Source organism: Telopea speciosissima, chromosome 10 (genome assembly GCF_018873765.1).
Source record: "Telopea speciosissima isolate NSW1024214 ecotype Mountain lineage chromosome 10, Tspe_v1, whole genome shotgun sequence".
NCBI lineage: Eukaryota > Viridiplantae > Streptophyta > Magnoliopsida > Proteales > Proteaceae > Telopea > Telopea speciosissima.
The window spans coordinates 15,299,524-15,318,287 of NC_057925.1; the positions used below are offsets into that span (position 1 = coordinate 15,299,524).

The window sequence follows — 18,764 nt, forward strand, 5'->3', positions numbered from 1 at the left end:
ACTAAATTGAATTCTTATGATTTTCCCAGTTCCAAATCATCAAACCAAGCCAAGAAATCTTATCTGTTTACCACTTAATCTTAATCTACAAACTTCAAGAAATTCAATTGGATTTCCTTTAATTTGAAATATATGGATGAACAATAAGGTTTAGGGTAGTTCTACAAATGCCAAACCAAACATTTACTAGTTTTGATAAATGAGGGGGGATTCTAACTTTCAAAGAAGAGAAGAAATCTGTTATTGAAAATTTGACAACCATGGCATAATTATTCGATATTTTAGATGGACTCAATTAGGGATCTCATATGTTCAAATCTGTCTCTCACTTTCACTTAGAAAGTCCCCTGATGAGACTTCAGGGCCCTTCATCTTTACCAAACCATTCTTTAGATACCTATTCCATGAACTATGTTAACTCGAACCCTCCCAAAAAAATGCCGAACGAAAGAACTTTTGTCGAGACTGCCTCGGTGAGAGGCCAAGAAGGTAACCAGGAAACTTGTGAGAGAAGTAAAATAATAAAGGGAGCAGACATCCCACTCCATTGACAGTGTATATCATACATCCAATTACAGCTAAGTGCCTATGATAAAATTACAGTAATACCAAGCATACAACAATCATTTTTAGAAGAGAAAACATGGGATACTTTTTTCTTACCTGAGATCACATATGAAACCTTTTGTAATCAAAGAGAATTTCTTTTTCCAGGGGACATTGATAAACATGGACTTCAAAATGTTTCTGACAAATTTTAATAAACACGTCGACTGCATCAATGTCTTGAAGCCCACTTTGAACCATGCTTCCCTTTGGGAACAGACAACCCAAGCTCTTTACATTGTTCCTCATCTGGTTGCAAACTTCCAGGAATTGCACCGAATGCTCTACGTGCAGCTTCAACCCCAGAAGCTGCATAATGCACAAATGCTGATGCATCCTCAAAGTTCCTCTTCAAATTCAATGATATTGCCATAAAATTCTTTGTTGGAGTTTCCTCTGGTTTACATGGGAAGGCCTGATTGAGCTCAGCTACCTTAAGAAATCGTTCCGTCGCAGCCTCCCAGGACAGTTCATGTCTATGTTCATCAGTGAGTGGGACTGGCTCTTCGGTCAGTGCCTTGCATGTCACTTGGACAAACCCTTCAGCATCATTGTATGTATGGCAATTTGGAAATTGTTTGAAGAAGTCGTTTGAGGGATGGTTGGCACAAATGACGATTTTGCCCATTGCTAGTGCTTCAGCTGTGGTTGTGCAGACGACATCTGTTGTGCTTGGATTTAGAAACACCTTAAAACTGAGAGCAGGGAAAGAAATGGAATTAGAAGATGGCAACTTCATGAATTCTGATATATGAAACAATGCAATCTAATTTGAGTCATTAAAGACTCGGGGAAAAAATAAAGTGTGCAAAGAAGAGAATAATTAAGACACCATTCCATAGCATTCCTCTGAGGGAAAACTAGATGCCCACGGACTGAATTTCTACCAGCATCCACAGGACTGACCAGTTCTATGGTGTCCAAACTTGTTACCGTGCATGGTGGCTGTAGTTAAAGTTCCTCTTTTTTTTTTATTCCTGCTGTCTGGTTGTAAGTAAAAGGAAGGGAAGGAAAGTGGAATTGGTTTAAAAAAGAAAAAGGAAACTTCTGTAATCATGATTGTCTAACCTATTTAAAACTCTTACCATATTCAGTAATTATACTTCTCAGATATAATCTTTATTTTACTTTTCAAATCCAAGGGATTTGGTTGCAAAGTAAAAACTTAATGATTAGATTTGGAATGTTTTGGATTAAAGCAATTGTTACTGGTGATGATTACAAAAGTTTCCATTTTAATTTTGTGTTAAAATCATTTCCCTTCCAACTAGACAGCATTAATGAAACAATAACAACAACAGAGTTTTTTCCTTTCCCCTTTCCTCCCCTCTATCTCCAAGAGAGGAGGGGAGGCGGAGAGTGCTAAGAACAAGAAATTAAACTTAAGATCAGAAGGGAGTTGGGTATAGATAGTGATCTTTTCAGAGCTTACTCATGAAATAAAGGGTCAGCATGGTCACACCCAGGGTGGACCTTAACCGCAAGTTCTAACTTTTTAGCTGCTTCTTCAACTTGATCGTGGTCCTCTCCATTTCCAAATAAATCAACCTGAAGACCTTTTAGTTCCTTCTGGTGATCAGAAAGTAATTTAAGGAGCTCTCTGTAGCCTTTATTCCACACCATTTTCCCTATGTAGTATGCACCCTTGGTGAAGGCTTGGTTTCCATTTTTCAGCAACACTTGCTTTTTCTTCCCAACCTCAAGGAACTTGGGGTTGACACCATGGATATTGCATATAATGGATTTTGGAAGATCCTGTGTTGCAGCCGATAATCTTATAACCTGTCATGAGAGGAGCTACTTAGTATATCAAGGAAAGGGGAATCAAAGTAAATAGGTGGATTGAAATTGATTTTGTGGAATCAGCATTTGTTTGGTTAACAAAAGGTCAACCCACCAATGTGCTAATCATCAGAAAGTGTGAAAGAGTTCTTGATTAAAGAAAACAGTGCAAGAGTGATAAGGAAGAAGCCTAGCAAAGAAAGTAAACTGAAGCAAGATTTAGGTTGCTAGTCACGAATAATGCAACAAAGAAGTCCATGAATTCTAAATCAACAACAAACAGAAACATGAACCAAGTTAAAGCAGTTAGTACTATTATTTTGAAGACTATTCCAGATGATGAGTACTTTATAAAAATTTGAATATGAAAAAGACATGGTCATCCCAAACTACTTGAGGTCGGCTACATGAATCTTGTCGTGGAACTATTGTCTATCATTGTCTCCACTGTTAATTCACAATTAATCATGTCTTTTTTTTTTTTTGGTATTTTGGGCCTTAATATTTCAGTAATGTAAAGGGTAAATTTTATAAGACAGTACAATGTCAGAAATTCTGTATGGAGCAGAATGTTGGGAAAGCCAAAAAAAAACATTTACAAAAAGTGACTGTAGCTAAGTTTAGAATGCTGAGCTAAGATGCAAGTTTTATAACAGTACAAGATCATAAATTCTGTACGAAGCAGAATGTAGGGTAATAGGTGAAAACACACACAAAATGATTGCAACTATGGTAAGAATGCTGAGATGAATCATCAGGAAGACTAGGAAGAATAGAATCAGAAACATGCATTTGAAACCATTAGCGAGTAGCGACAATAGCTGACAAGATGAGAAAGTAAATAAAGATGATACGTTCATGTGCAATGAAGACCCACAAAAAGAACATTCAGAAGTATTAATGACCATGGGAAGGCTGAGGATGACTGGGGATGATTTGGTGCGATAAGACATGAGTGCTTGTGACTTGTGAGTTAATATCAGATATGGCCTGCAGGCCCTGTACAGAGTGGAATAACCCCAAAATAGCTAGGAGAAAATAAGGACAGCCAAGATGTTATTTGCAGAGAAAGAATAGTCATCGCCTCATCGTAGCAATACTGGTAGTGTTTTGAAAACAGAATAGACCCAGAAATTCTCAGGCCATTTGAAAACGAATGGAGAAGTGGTGGAATGTACGGAACAACATATTGGATCACTCCAGTGCAGCACGAAGCTGCTGATGCCTAGCGGGACAAATTGTTGAAATTCCAATAAAGAGTCCTGGGAGCCAGGATGCATACCAGATTCAGTAAATCACCCTTGATGCAGAGCTCAAGTAGTACCAGCATCCAGCACAGGAAGAAAGAACAGAACCAGGCTAACTGATTTTCGACCTCGGTTCTGGTTCTGTTTTTTTATCAGGTTCTGGTATAGACCAGAACTAGTGCTTATCTCATGCGTGGGCCATGGTGTGGGTCACAGATGCTACTAGAAGATCTGTATAAGCTGCAGGAATATTCTGTGGAGGCTATGTTAGCAAATTTCTATTTTGTGTTAGGAGTTGTTTCTAATTTAAGATAGTAGATCTTTAGTAATTCCTATTTAGTAGTTGCTGTTTTGGGGGGCTTTCTATTTTGTAGGAAGTTACTAAATTCTGTTGTTACCTAGTTGTCAAGGATATCTCACTACATGGAGAGTTTCTTTTTTTAAATAAAGCATCATTTTTTTATAAATAGAGGGACAGCAGCCTCCCATTAGTTGGCTATGGATTATTTTTTGTCTTCTTCAATGGAGCAGCAGCTCCTTTAGTGAAAAAAGTGCAACCCAAGGTGGTGAAGCCTTGGTTGATGGGGTGGTGAAGCCAAGCCATACCATTCTTCTTCAATCTTCTTCTTAGACTTCCAGCAAAACACATCAACCTTATGTGGAGTTTCCAAGGTGATTGAAACTCAGTTTTACAGGTCTGAATACTTCTCTAAATATCTCTTTCCTCCTACTATTGTCTCATTTTTTATCACCTTTTTTCTGTTCAAGCTATACTGCATAGCAGTACCTGTGGTTCTCAATTTTCCCAGTTCTAGGTTCTGGTTTTGTATCTGTTGTTTCTTTTATTATAGCCATCAGATGTGGTCCATATTTTGACCAGTTGTTCTCCTCTGTAAGTACTACCTTCAACCAGAGTTGGGAGTCCATCTGACTTCTGGATTAAGAATTCCTGCTGTCTCATATGAAGTCACTAATTTCTGCTAATCTATTCATTGAGTTTTGGGGCATATATTCTACAGGGTTTAAGCACTATTATATCTAATACTCAGCTCCATCAAAGTGTAAAATTTCTGCTAATAATGGCCTATTTGCTTCCAGTTTCCTATCACTGTGTTCCTGCCCTATAGTTTGTTGTATAGTAGTCTCTCCTACAGGTTATTGGTCTCATCAAACCTGTTCTTTTCTAGATTATTCCTTTGCTAAATGGAAGATTTTTCCTTTGCCAATAAATTGCTCTGACTCAATCAATAATGGCATTCTTGGCTAGAGAAAGGTTTTGTGATAGATCAGGAAAGAGAAGGGACAGCAGGGTAGAGGAATTGGTCGACTCATCAGGCCCTGATGCAATTAGATCACCCAAATAGGCTTATTTTAATGGAAATAAGCCTTGGGTTGGACCTTTGGTCCATGTGTTTTCATTGTAATGGACCACTTTAATGGGCCTATAATGTGGGTAGAGGCTAGGCATACGGGATTACTTAGTTAAGTGTCTTTATTTCTTTATTTTAATTGTTATTAAGTGTTTTAATCAGGCTGGATTAGGATTCTATAAGTCCAGTCCAGTTTTGAGTCTGTTTCCTTGAATATTTCACTTTCCTAGTCAGTTTAGGTTACCTTAATAGTAAAGGATTGGGTTAGGCCTTTCTTTTTCAGTGCTTGAGTTTACTTTTGAGTTTTCTATAAGGTAGTAAGGGGGGCAAGCATAGTACACGAATTTGATAAATAAAGTTGCTGCTTTTGCTGCTCTCTTCTCCATTGAAGGTCCCTTGTGTTTGATCAAGGAACCCCTTATGTGTGATGAAGGTAGGTTGGTACAACAACAACTCAGCCTTATCCCAACTAAATGGGGTAGGGTACTTGGATCCTTGCCCTCCACTCAGCTCTATCAAGGTCATACTTGAGACCAGGCCTAAACTATTGTTAGAAGCCACGAAATATAATGCTTGAGTGATCATAATCGATCACACAGGCCCTGTATTTATATTAAGCTGAATAATAAAGAATCCAAGTACAAATAGGAATCTACCTCAGTCCTACTCCTATTAGGGATTCCTAGTACAACTAGGAATACCAAACTAGGACTCAGCTGAGGGAGAAAAATAAAAGAGGGAATAAAGAGGGAAAATCCTAATATGACTAGGAGTACTTCCCCAATCGGGTAGGGGACAGTCCTAATAGAATTAGGACTGCTTACCCCAATCAGGTAAGTGATAAGTAGCCTATTTCAACACTCCCCCTCAAGTTGGAGCAAAGATGTCGATCATGCCCAACTTGACTAGATTAGGATGAAACAATTTTCCAGATAATCCCTTGGTGAAGATATCAGCAAGTTGATCAGCAGATGTCACAAAGGGAATACAAATCAGCCCATCTTCTAACTTCTGTTTGATGAAATGCCTATCCACCTCAACATGCTTGGTACGATCATGCTGTACTGGGTTGTGTGCTATGCTGATTGCAGCCTTGTTGTCACAGTACAACATCATAAGAAGACGAATAGGAACACCAAGATCTTGTAGCAAACCTTTAAGCCAGAGTAACTCACAAATACCTTGTGCCATAGCTCGAAACTTAGCTTCAGCACTAGAACGAGCAACTACATTTTGCTTTTTGCTACACCAAGTGACAAGATTTCCACCTACAAAGGAGCAATACCCAGAGATGGACTTACGATCCACTGAACCAGCCCAATCGGCATCAGTGTATGCCTCAATCCGTAGGTGACCATGTGCAGACAGAAGAATTCCTTTTCCAGGAGCTGACTTCAGATAGTGCAGAATACGAAGAACAGCCCCCATATGAGAAGAGTAGGGATCATGCATAAACTGACTCACAGTACTCACAGCGACAGCAATGTCAGGACGAGTATGTGAGAGATAAATCAGCTTCCCTACAAGCCTTTGATACCAGCCTTTATCAACAGGCTCACCCTCTTTTTCTTTGAGACGAACAGTAGGATCCATAGGAGTATCTGAAGGGTTACAGCCTAACAACCCGGTTTCAGCCAATAAGTCTAGGATATACTTTCTTTGGGAGAGAAAGATGCCCTTAGAAGATCTGGCAACCTCAATCCCGAGAAAGTATCGTAGTTTCCCTAGATCTTTAATCTCAAATTCTTGTCCAAGGAAGGTCTTCAACCGTCTGATCTCATCACCATCATTGCCAGTAACCACTATGTCATCCACGTAGACTATAAGAACATTGAGTTTTTCACCAACCCACTTTAGAAAGAGTGTGTGATCAGTATTACTCTACTTATAGCCCACAGAAATCATCGCCTTGTGGAACCGGCCAAACCATGCTCGAGGTGATTGCTTCAGCCCATATAGCGCACGCTTCAATTTGCACACTTTACCTTGGTTTTTTTCACAAGAAAAACCCGGTGGAATATCCATGTACACCTCCTCATCCAATTCCCCATTCAGGAAACCATTTTTTACATCCAGCTGTTGTAAATCCCATCCAAGGTTGACTACAAAAGATAACAACACACGAACAGTATTCAGCTTTGCAACAGGTGCAAAGGTTTCCTGATAATCAATGTCGTATGTCTGAGTAAACCCCTTGGCCACTAGTCGTGCCTTATACCTATCAACGGTGCCATCCATCTTCTGTTTCACTACAAACACCCACTTACATCCAACTGCTCTCTTCCCAAGTGGAAGAACCACAAGCTCCCACGTGTTATTTTTCTTCAAGGCATCCATTTCTTCTATCATTGTTGCCGTCCACTTTCCATCTGATAGAGCTTCCTGCCAATGGTTAGGAATACAAACAGAAGAAAGAGAAGAAACAAAAGCACGAAAGGATGAAGAAAGGGAGTCATAAGATACAACATGGGATATGGGATGTTGAGTGCAAGCCCTGACACCTTTGCGAAGAGCAATAGGTAAATCAAGAGAAGGAACATTACCAGGTGGAGAGGCAGGTTCTGGACCCAGGTTCGGCAATTGGATGGGTACTGGAGCAACAGTTGATTGAACCTGCTTATGTTTCCTTGCATAGGTCTGTACACCACTGTCATTAATCTTCCTCTGAAATTCACTAATAGTTCTCTGGACAGGAGTCTGAACTAGGGGTAGTTCTCTGGACAGGAGTCTGAACTAGGGTAGATTGCTCCCCCTGAATAGGGATGGTCTCCCCCTGTATAGGGACCTCTCCCCCTGACTCAGAGGGAGGACTAGGGGAGAAAGAACTAGGAGCAGGCCGGTCAGGCTCATTGTAAACAGACTGAAGTGGAGGTGGAGAGTCTATAGTCAGCACATCTTCACTAACACTCTCCCCTTGAAGAGGAGGGGACACATAATAGGATACATTCTCATGAAAGACGACATCCATGCTGACGAAGGTCCTGCGGGATGGAGGGTAATAACATTTGTACCCCTTTTGAGTAGCAAAGTAACCTAAGAAAATGCAACGGAGACTACGTAGTTCAAGTTTACCAGGGGACCGTGTATCCCTGGCATAACAGACGCATCCAAACACCCTAGGGGGTACAACAAAGGATGAATAGCCAAGTAGGCAGCCTATTAATTAAATAGGTTGTAGTAAGGACAGCATCCCCCAATAAAAGGCAGGCACATTGCGAGCAAACATAAGTACTCTAGCGACCTCCAAGAGGTGGCGATTTTTCCTCTCAGCCACACCATTTTGGGCTGGAGTGTCAACACAGCTGGTCTGGTAGAGGATCCCATGGGCAGCAAGGTAATTTTGGAACTGATCGTCCATGTACTCTGTCCCATTGTCACTCCGCAAAATGCGAAGAGTGGCACTGAACTGGGTTTTAACCATCTGGTGAAAATGTTGAAAACATGAAAAGACCTCACTCTTTGTGTGCATGAGGTAAACCCAAGTAAATCTAGAAAAACAATCAATAAATGTGACATACCACCGATGACCCGAAAGTGAAACTTTTCTACTAGGACCCCACACATCAGTATGAACAACATGAAATAAGGAAGAAGACCTATTATTAGAAATGGGAAAATTTGAACGTGTCTGTTTGGCCAAGACACAAGGCTCACAAAAAAAATCTTCCTTATTACATTCTTTAACTAATGCAGGAAATAAAGTGGATAAGGTTCCTAAAGGTGGATGACCTAGTCTAGAGTGCCATTTTTATAATTCAGAAGAAAAAGATGCCGGGTGACAAAGCCTAGAAGGTAATGCCTGGGTAGGAGCAAGGGCGCCATCAAGCAGGTACAATCCGCCATGCACTTTACCCGATCCAATCGTCTTCCCCGAGTCTAGTTCTTGAAAAACACAATGAGTAGGAAAAAAAATCACTTTGCAATTTAGAGATTTGGTAATACTACTAATGGAAAGAAGGTTAGTGGTAAACTTGGGAATATGCAGCACAGAAGACAAAGTAAGGGAAGGGGAACATCCGATGGATCCTTTCCCTGAGATAGAGGAGAGGGACCCATCAGCAATTTTAACCTTATCTTTCCCAGAAGCAGGAAAATATGAATGGAAGAGGTTAGAAGAACCTGTCATATGATCAGTGGCACCAGAGTCTATAATCCATGGAGTGGAGACAACCGATGTGCAATGACCAACAAAGGAAATACCTGTACGGGCAAAGAAGTAACCTGTATTGGCAGCAGATGTAGTAGAGGCAACGGAAGTGTATAACAGACGCCGGAGAGCTTGGAGTTCTTCCTGGGAGAAACCAATATCAGTAGTGGGGCCTGGAGCTACACTTTCAGTATGATTGGCTTAGCTTTTAGGCTTAGCACGACCCCGTTTGGCCTCAAAATCAGCAGGCTTCCCATGTAGTTTCCAACACTGTGCCTTAGTGTGATACGGTTTGTGGCAATGATCACACTTCACAGGCTCTTTGGCTGTAGCAGCGGTAGCAATACTCTCAGAAGAAGGAGTTGAGGTGGAGTCAGAAGCCTGTAAGGCTAATCTCTCAACTTTAGGATCAACCATTATAGCAGCCCGTCAAGTCTCTTCACTGTGAACATATGAAAAAGTTTCCTCTAAAGAGGGGAAAGGAACCCTACCAAGAACCTGCACCCGAATAGGATCATAATCATCATTAAGGCCAGCCAAAAAATCATACACCCGAAACTGGTCCACATAGGAGTGATAGGCAGTAATGTCGGCAGTAGTAGTAAGCTGAAATCGAGCATAATGATCCAGTTGCTACCATAAGCATTTGAGGGCAGCATAGTACTTAATGACAGATAACTCCTTCTGAGTAGTGTTCTGAAGGGTCTTCCTGATCTCATAAACCTGTGCACCACTTCCTGATCGGCAATAGGTTCCCTTGACAGCAGTCCATATCTGAGTAGTAGTGTCAAGGAGGAGATACTGGCTAGAGAGGTCAGTGTGCATAGAATTCAAAACAAAGGACATGACCATAGCATCGTTGGCAGCCCATTTAGTACGGGCAGCACCTTCCTTAGTGGGTTGTTTGGTGGTGCCAGTAAGGTGTCCAATGAGGTTTCTACCAGCCACAGTCAAGGAGAGAGATCTGGCCCATATGAGATAATTGGTGCCATCTAGTTTAATGGCGGCAGTATAAGGGAGGAATTCTGTCCGGGACTGAGAATCCCCTCCAGAGTTGGCTGTGGTAACATCTGAATCTCCCATGGTGTATAAAACTTGGGCAGCAATGATGTAAAAAAACCAGTAACTTCTGATGAGGGAATAAGAAACCCTAAATTTGAAAAAATTTATGAATAGCTTAAAAAAGTTGCAGGTCTGAATCTGATTTAGTTTGGATTCAAAAAACTGCAATCTGAAAGTATGTAGGTGTAGATCAACAAGTGCAGGAACCAATCTCCAAGAAAAATACAGAAATCCAGCTTGAAAAAGGTAGTACCTCGATCTCCAAGGCTTGGAGGAAACCTGCGGTAGATTCTGATCACACCCAAGTTTATATAATCTTCAGTGAGGTGGCATTGAGGGCAGCAGCTAAACCTTCATTGGATCACCTCAAAGGTGCTGCCCTGAATGAGAGAGAGAGTCCGAGAGTGGTGGAGAAGAAGAAGACCTGTAGCCGAGAGAGATGGAGAAGAAGAAGAACCAGAAAATTTGAGGGGAGGAGCTGCTCTTCATATCAGATCAGAACAGCCTCTGATACCATGTTAGAAGCCACGAAATATAATGCTTGAGTGATCATAATCAATCACACAGGCCCTGTATTTACATTAAGCTGAATAATAAAGAATCCAAGTACAAATAGGAATCTACCTCAGTCCTACTCCTATTAGGGATTCCTAGTACAACTAGGAATACCAAACTAGGACTCGGCTGAGGGAGAAAAATAAAAGAGGGAATAAAGAGGGAAAATCCTAATATGACTACGAATACTTCCCCAATCGAGTAGGGGACAGTCCTAATAGAATTAGGACTGCTTACCCCAATCGGGTAAGTGATAAGTAGCCTATTTCAACAACTATGCATGTCTTTCCTCACTACTTCTCCTAGGGTCATTTTAGGTCTGCCCCTAGCTCTTTTAGATCCTTCAATTTGAATCAAATCACTTCTCCATACTGGTGCATCCCAAGGCCTGGGTTGAACATGGCCATGCCACCTTAAACGACTTTAACAGAGCTTATCCTGTATCCATAGTATTTAATCTCATTTCAGAAGGCCATTTCGGCTAGACTAAAATTTCCGAGATACTGAAATTTTGCCAAAATATTGTATTTTTACTATAAGTTTTGCTTGGCCATTTCTGGGTGTAAAATGTCGAAATATCGAAACAAAATGATCATACCTCGGTTTCGGTCTGGACTAGCCCGACAAGCGCTTGATTGAACCAACTGTTTAAAGCCTGATTTAAAATAAATAAAAAACCCCTATTAACACAGGGGGCATATATATTCTCTTTAACAATTAGCAGCTTCTCTTGTCTCTCTTTGTCTCTTTCCCTACCGCTAACGGCTAACTCTAAATGGCTATATGAAACCCTCTTCAGCTCGTTCATTCTTCTTCTAATAATCTCCTTTTAAGTTCTAATCTTCTTCTTATCTCCTTCTAAGTTCTAATCTTCTACATCCACGAACACCAACGGCCAACATTGCTTCTACAGTTTCGCTCCAGCTTGTAATCTTCTCCTTGTTTTCTTTGGTTGCCACCGAGAGCTGTGGGTTGAGGAAAGAGTCGAGTTTTGGGCTTCTTGGGAATTACTGGACGAGTTCTAAGACTCTGAGTTCATCAATTCGAGCTTGAGAATCATTTGCACGGAGGAGATTGACTACAAGCGGTGGGACTTGGAAGTGAATCTTGTGATTTTAGGGTGGGGCGACTACCGAAGCTATATTACAGGCTTGCTTGCAAGACGCCTTACAATGCAAGGTATTTCAGATCTTGCTTTGCTTGGTTTGTTCCATGTTAATGCGGTTCGGATGTTTGATGTAGTGCATATCTAAAGTTTGATGGAATTTCATATTATTCTTGAGTTGTAGACAACCAAATGATGTATTATGGAGTGTTGATGAGTCCACAACAAAGTAATAATATGTATTTTGTGTGAAATAAATTCTTCTACTTGTTGACTCGCTGAGCTTGACACGTTTCTTCTTGTGCCTCTTTCATATATTATTTCAGGCTTCCAAGAAGCTAATTACCAAAGGAACTTAGTTCTTACAAATATCTTGAAGCATTAAAGAAGGCTAGAAGGTGTCCCCGACCTGTAAGTTGGCTTTGCCCCTTTGGCTATTATTATTATAAAGAAATTTTCCATTTTCTTATAGTCTGCATCTGGAAATTAAGTTATTAATTAGAAATATCTTTCTTCTACTCTTAGGCATCTTCTCTCTTTGATCATTGATTTCTATGGATTCGTATCTTCCCTATTCATGCATGACCATCAATGGGAACGTGTAAGTAATTCATTTGAAATATTTTTGAGCTGTGTTATAGATAGTATATTGCAAACATGCTAATGGAAGTCATTTTCAATATTCATGAATCATGCAGATGCAGGCTTAAGGAGCACTATCACTGTTTGATGTTGAACGATCAAATGCATAGATATACTATACATAGTTGTCAAGGCGGCAAGGCGACCCAAGGCGGTGGAGAGGTGCCTAAGCGTTTAGGCGACAAGTGGAGAGGTGCTTAAGCGCTTAGGCGACAAGGCGCCCGTTTAGGCGTCATCTAGGCGACCAAGGTGCTCTCAAGTGTTATTTTTTATTTTCCCCCTTTTCTAACATTATTTAGGATGCTACAATATTTTAGTATGCTACGATATATACCTAATATCATCAAAAATCAACATTAAGTCTCCTCAAGTCATCTAAAATCAATATTAAGCCACATCAAGTCATCAAAAATCAGCATAGAACTAGAAGACAGCAGAACTGAAGAAGCAACCTATTGGAAGTTTGAAACAATCAAAACGTACATTTGGTTTATACTGTTCTTAGAAAATATGATCTTATCTATAAGTAATTAAATTGCTCTCGATTTAGAGAGATGTTCTTGTTTTCTAAGAAGTTTGACTACTCAAATGATTTTATTTTTACATGAGACTTTATGTATTAGTTAGAGCACAAAACCAGCTTTCCAACAAATCCAAAATTGTTTAAATTTGATTTATATTGAAGAAGTTGTGTTCCGGTCAAACCTTATTTGGTCTACGCGAATGCTGTCAAAATCGCTCTGAATGAAAATATTTTTTTATATATCAAAACAAATGAATATTTTACCGCACTTTTGGTTTTTAGCAATGTTTTACCATATTAAGATATATAGAATTTTAAGATTTGAGAAACACCCCAGCATTTGAAAGTTGAAAATTTCACCTACCGCCAAAAATCCAGTTTTTGTTCTTGAACTGGGGGGTTGAGTTTTTATCCTTTTGGAATTTTATTTTTAACTATTTTTATTGGATTCAACTAGGGGGTATTTACTTAAATGATATTTGGCATAAATAAGGGCCAATACTGGGTTCGATACCAATAAAAGTCAATTCAAGGCGCTTTGCAATAAGGCGGATGTCGCCTAGGCCCCAACAAAACCGCCTGGACGCCTAAGCAGCGCCTAGGCGATGCTTTGACAGCTATGATACTATATATATGTACACGAGCGCTGTCACTGTTTGTCTACTGTATGAGATCGATACTTGTATCACTTTCTATAGTTTCTGATTTGTTTGGGTTATTTTCTTCATTTAAGCTTGTTTCTGATCTCTTATTTTTTTTCCCTTTTCTTTGTTCTTCTGTATAGGAAGTGGGAACTGGGTAGGAGACAGCAAATAACAGCTTGTCTGGAGCCTTACCTGTGTCATTATCGAAAATCCCTCGGCTTGCTTTCCTGTGAGTGTTTAGATTTGTTTTGCACATCTCAATATCTCAAGTCTCAACAACAATTTTTTTTGTTTCATTATGTAGTCCATTAATAGGTCTCCTTTATCTTCTCTTCTCCATTGTCAGGGATTTCTTTCAACATTCTCAGCAGTTGGAGCGGGCAGGTAACTCATATTTTGCTTTATATATTAGCCTTTAATTAAAAATGGTTCAGAAAAGCACACTTTGTAGAAGTGGCTTACAAAGCTCACTCCTTGTTAGTTGCTAGTTGTTACCAAATAGAAAATTTATAGTTTGTGGCTATATCATGTTCTTAGCTATCTTGTTACTAGAATTATTTTGTGCTCTTGTCAGTACCTTTAATCTCTTCTCAATACATATTTCATAGGATAATATGCTTAGGTAACCATATTATAACTAACATCTACTTTGGTTTATTTCTGTTACTTCTTTGATAGGTGATGTGATTTAGAATACTAGATTCCGATGTGGTTTGAATATGTTGTATGTTTTCCTATTGACAAGAGTTAGCTTCAGAAATGTTCAAACGAACTATCCCTATAGAAGATATTGAGGAGGAGCTTGTCTTGGTCCCAATGTTGATGATGAATCTGATGATGGATTCGGATTACTTGTGTAACACCTAGCAAATAGGTCATGAATATATTGTAATTTAATATACTAGGTATATTTATATGTACTATGGTAGGTATTATACGATTGTAAAATTATAGACATGATACTTTGGCTTGATATTTTAGGACTTGACAGACTTGGGTGTTACAATAAATAGATTGAATGTGTGAATCATTAAAACAAGCAATGTGAGGGAATCATACTGGTATTTCTATATGATATATATTGAAATGTATTAGCATGACTTTGTGTTTTATGATGTGTAATATAGTTATTGAATATTTGACTTGCATGCATGATTAATGAATGTGAGAGCATTGCATATGTGTTGCTATATGAGATGTATTGAAATATTTGACATGACACATTTAAAATGATATGATTATGAGATAAATGATATGATGATGTTAAGTATATGTTAAGGTGTTATATGCAAGTTGTATGAGTATATGTTTGTGTACAAGAAATGTGAACATGTGAACGAGAAATGTAAATATGTGTACGAGAAATGTGAACAAGAATACGAGTTATGTGAATAAGTGTACGAAATATGTGAATCAAGTGAATGAGATTGATAATAGTAATACTATGAGAACATGACCCTATGAATACCGTCCCTTTCCACTAGGGGGTTATGTACTAGATGAGGTTTCTTATGAGCTAAGGATTCAGTAAAATCTTGTCTGTGGACGAGCTAAGGACTCGATAAAATCTTGTATGTGAACGATCTAAGGACTCGATAAAATCCTTTATGTAATACAAAAGCAAGCTAAGGACTCGGTAAAATCCTGTATATGATACGAGATTACGAGTACGAGCCGTGTCATTCCTCTCTTGAGTTACAGTACGGGGGTAAAGAGTAAATTTATTGACACGAGGTCAGGCTAACCTCTCCTATATAGTGCACTATCGGTATTTCGCAATATTGGCTAAAATCTGACATAATAGTAAAACATTGTATTTGTACACTATATTGAAGTACATGAATACTTGGTTGTATTGTATTATGTTTTCCTCACTGAGCTGTTAGCTCATCCCTATAATAAATCTACTTTTTTCAGATGATGAGTTCAGAAGAGAGGTGTGCACAACTCCAGACTTTATAGGAGAGCACATGGTGCACTAACCTTAGAGACAGATCATGGGAACTTATGATGTTTGGATAAACAATGTGATAATACAATCTTTTGATGTAATATAACGTTTGATAACTATGCTGAACTTTAGTGTCTGCCACCAGTAGATTTATATAAATGTGTAAACCTTAAATCCAACTCCAAGTGTTGTTAAGTCTTCCGTTGTGTACGTATGTTATGTATGGGAGTTGGGTTATCAAATGTGAATGGTGGTTTTTGACCAATGCCCGTGAGGGCAGTACCTTGTACCCCGTCCGGATTTGGGGTCGTTATAACCTAGAGAAGCATCAACAGCTACTGTAACTACTGCAAGTGCAATAAATTCAAAAAAACAAGAGGAGAAAAAGAAGTTCTGTGTGGGATGAATTTAAACCACTTAATAGGAAAGATTATGAAGATGGGAGGGATAGAGCAGAATGCAAGAAATGTGGGCAAGTCTATAAGGCTGACAACAGCATTAACCCATTAATGGAACCGGTAGCCATAGGAGACATCTTTTGATATGCTCAAAACTTGAAAACAAAGATGTGAAACAAATGATTATTGCTTCTAATGAAGGGGAAATGATGGTTAGATATAAAAAACTTGATCAAAACATTGTCCATGACAAAGTTACTCGGCTTATTATCAAACATGAGTTGCCTTTTAATTTTGTAGAGTATGAGGATTTTAGGGAGCTAATCACCTATTTTTTTCTTGACTACTCTCATATTAGCCGAAACACACAAATGTCTGAAATTTTGAAGTACTACAATATGAAGAGTAATAGAATCAAGGATTTGCTTAAATCATTGAATGGGAGGATATCTCTAACTAGTGATTTGTGGACATCCATCACCAATGATGGATATATTTCTTTGACAGCTCATTATATTGATAAGGATTGGGTTTTGCATAAGAAGTTGTTGCGATTTTGTATATTGTTGCCTCCACATTCTGGTATACAAATCTCTGAAATGGTTTAAAAAATCCAGTTTGAATGGGGCATTGAAAAAAACTTTTTTCAATAACTTTGGACAATGTTAGTACAAATATTTCTTTGGTTGAAATCTTAAAGCAAAATCTGATTTTGAAGAGATCCCTTTTGTGTAATGGTGCTTTCTTTCATAATCGTTGTTGTGTACATATCTTAAATCTCATTGTTCAAGATGGATTGTAGTGCATAAATGATTCTGTGTTATTGGTTTATGCTAGCGTTGGTTATGTGAAAGCATCCTAAGCAAGAAAGGTGAGATTCTTGGAGGTTTGCAAGCAATTGATAATAGTAAGTAGTAAGGGCTTGAATGGTGATGTCTGTATGAGGTGGAACTCAACTTATCACATGCATGAGTTTGCCTTGTTTTATAGGAGAGGATTTAAGCACCTTCAGTTAACGGACCCTTATTATAAGACTTGTCCCGATTATTTACAATGGTTAAAAATTAAAAAATTGATGAGTTTTTTGCAACCCTTCAATGAAATTACTATTTTGCTTCCTAGTTCCAAGTATCCCATTGCAAATCTTTATTTTCACAATATGTGGAAGATGCACCTAAGTTTGTTGGAAGAGGCATCAAATGAGCTGAGTTTTATGATAGAAATGGATGTGGAAATTGAAAAAAAAAAAAAATTTGACAAGTATTGGAGTCGGTATAGTCTGATATTGGCCATTGCTTTGGTGTTTGACCCTTAGTATAAGCTTGGATTTGTGAATTGGGCATTTTCTAAGATTTCCCCCTTGGACCCAAACACATCTGAGCTTGCTACACAAGTGAAAAGTGCATTGTATGGGCTCTTTAATGAGTACAAGAGCGTGGATGGAAGTGGTTCTAGGTCTTCTACAATTTTAATTAATCAAGCTGGGACTTCTAGATCTCGTCAAAATATAGTGCTATAGTGGTAAATATATTTCATATTTTACAACCTTATTATATTTTTAGTTGCAAGTTTTCTATAATTATGAAGCCTAAGTACTAACTAATTGTACTAATTATTCATATGTTCCATAAGAATTTATGGCATCCGAGAGTGTTGAAGTTGATAATAGATCTAAATTACAACTAGATGTGTATTTAGATGATTCAAAGATCCCATTCGATGATGATTCCCTTGGGTTGATGTGTTTTCATTTTGAAAGACAAATTGGTCAAGGTATCCAGACGTGACTAAAATGGCTCACGATATCAGCAATTCCAGTTTCAACGGTTGCTTCTGACCGCTTTTAACACGGGGGGTCATGTTATTGACAAAGATCGGAGCAAACTACTACCTACCAATGCTGAAGCATTGATTTGCCTTCGAGATTGGATATTTGATTTAGATTTTGAACTTTGAAGGTAATTTCCATTCACATATTTTTCATTTGCTTGACTTAGTTGCCTAATTTGGTGTATCTAGTAGAAATTAATTAATTAATAAATAATTATACTTTGTCTAAAGCTGAGCCTATTGATGATGCCGATGACATGGCTAATGTTGTAAACGATGTGTTGCTAATGTCGAACACTGAAAGGGGGATTGGAGTATCGGACCACAAGCGGTACTTCTCAAGCTTCATCATTTGCTGACTGTTCAACTTGTTCTATTGTGTAGTGGAGGATGGTACCATCTTAAGCTCATTCTCAAGTATTCATTTTCCTTAATTTATGAGTTATGGTAAATGCAATAACTGAATTCTATTCTCAGCTCTCACAACCAAATTATTTGTTATTTATATGAGAGTAGCTGAGTTACTGAAGGATGATGACTTATGAGAGGTTGTCTTAGACTTTCTTTATGAGATGTGTCATATATGCATAGTTGTATTTGGATTTGTTACTTTTCATTTCAGTAGGCTTGAACTTCTGAGAATGAGATTTAATGGATCATGCCAACATGCATGTTTTAATGATATTACTTGCATAGGATATTGATCATGGATTGATTGCATTCATTGTGGTGATCTCTTTTCATTGTAGTGGAGATGGTTCTACTTCAATCTCAGGTATTTACTTTGTTAAATTTATGAAATGTTGTAGATAAAAGTGTTGAATTCCATTTTCAGCACTTAAATTAGTTGTTATTTATGTAGGTCAGCAGGAGAGTTAGCTAACTTGTGACATTTGAGGGCT

At 38.5% G+C, this 18,764-nt stretch overlaps 1 protein-coding gene across 3 annotated transcripts in view; it reads right to left on the reverse strand.

Moving 5' to 3' along the window:
• Positions 1 to 557: 557 nt before the first annotated feature.
• The window catches only part of LOC122642660 (digalactosyldiacylglycerol synthase 2, chloroplastic-like), a 37,014-nt gene continuing 18,807 nt past the window's right edge, over positions 558 to 18,764 (reverse strand). For 2 of the 3 annotated variants that reach the window (XM_043836201.1, XM_043836202.1), the window contains 2 exons: positions 2,039 to 2,388; positions 558 to 1,301 (listed from right to left, as the gene is read on the reverse strand). In XM_043836201.1, the coding sequence (XP_043692136.1) occupies positions 779 to 1,301; positions 2,039 to 2,388 (873 nt within the window). In that variant the 3' untranslated portion in view covers positions 558 to 778. The remainder of the gene's footprint in view (positions 1,302 to 2,038; positions 2,389 to 18,764) is intronic. The other variant, XM_043836200.1, reaches the window with a different exon arrangement.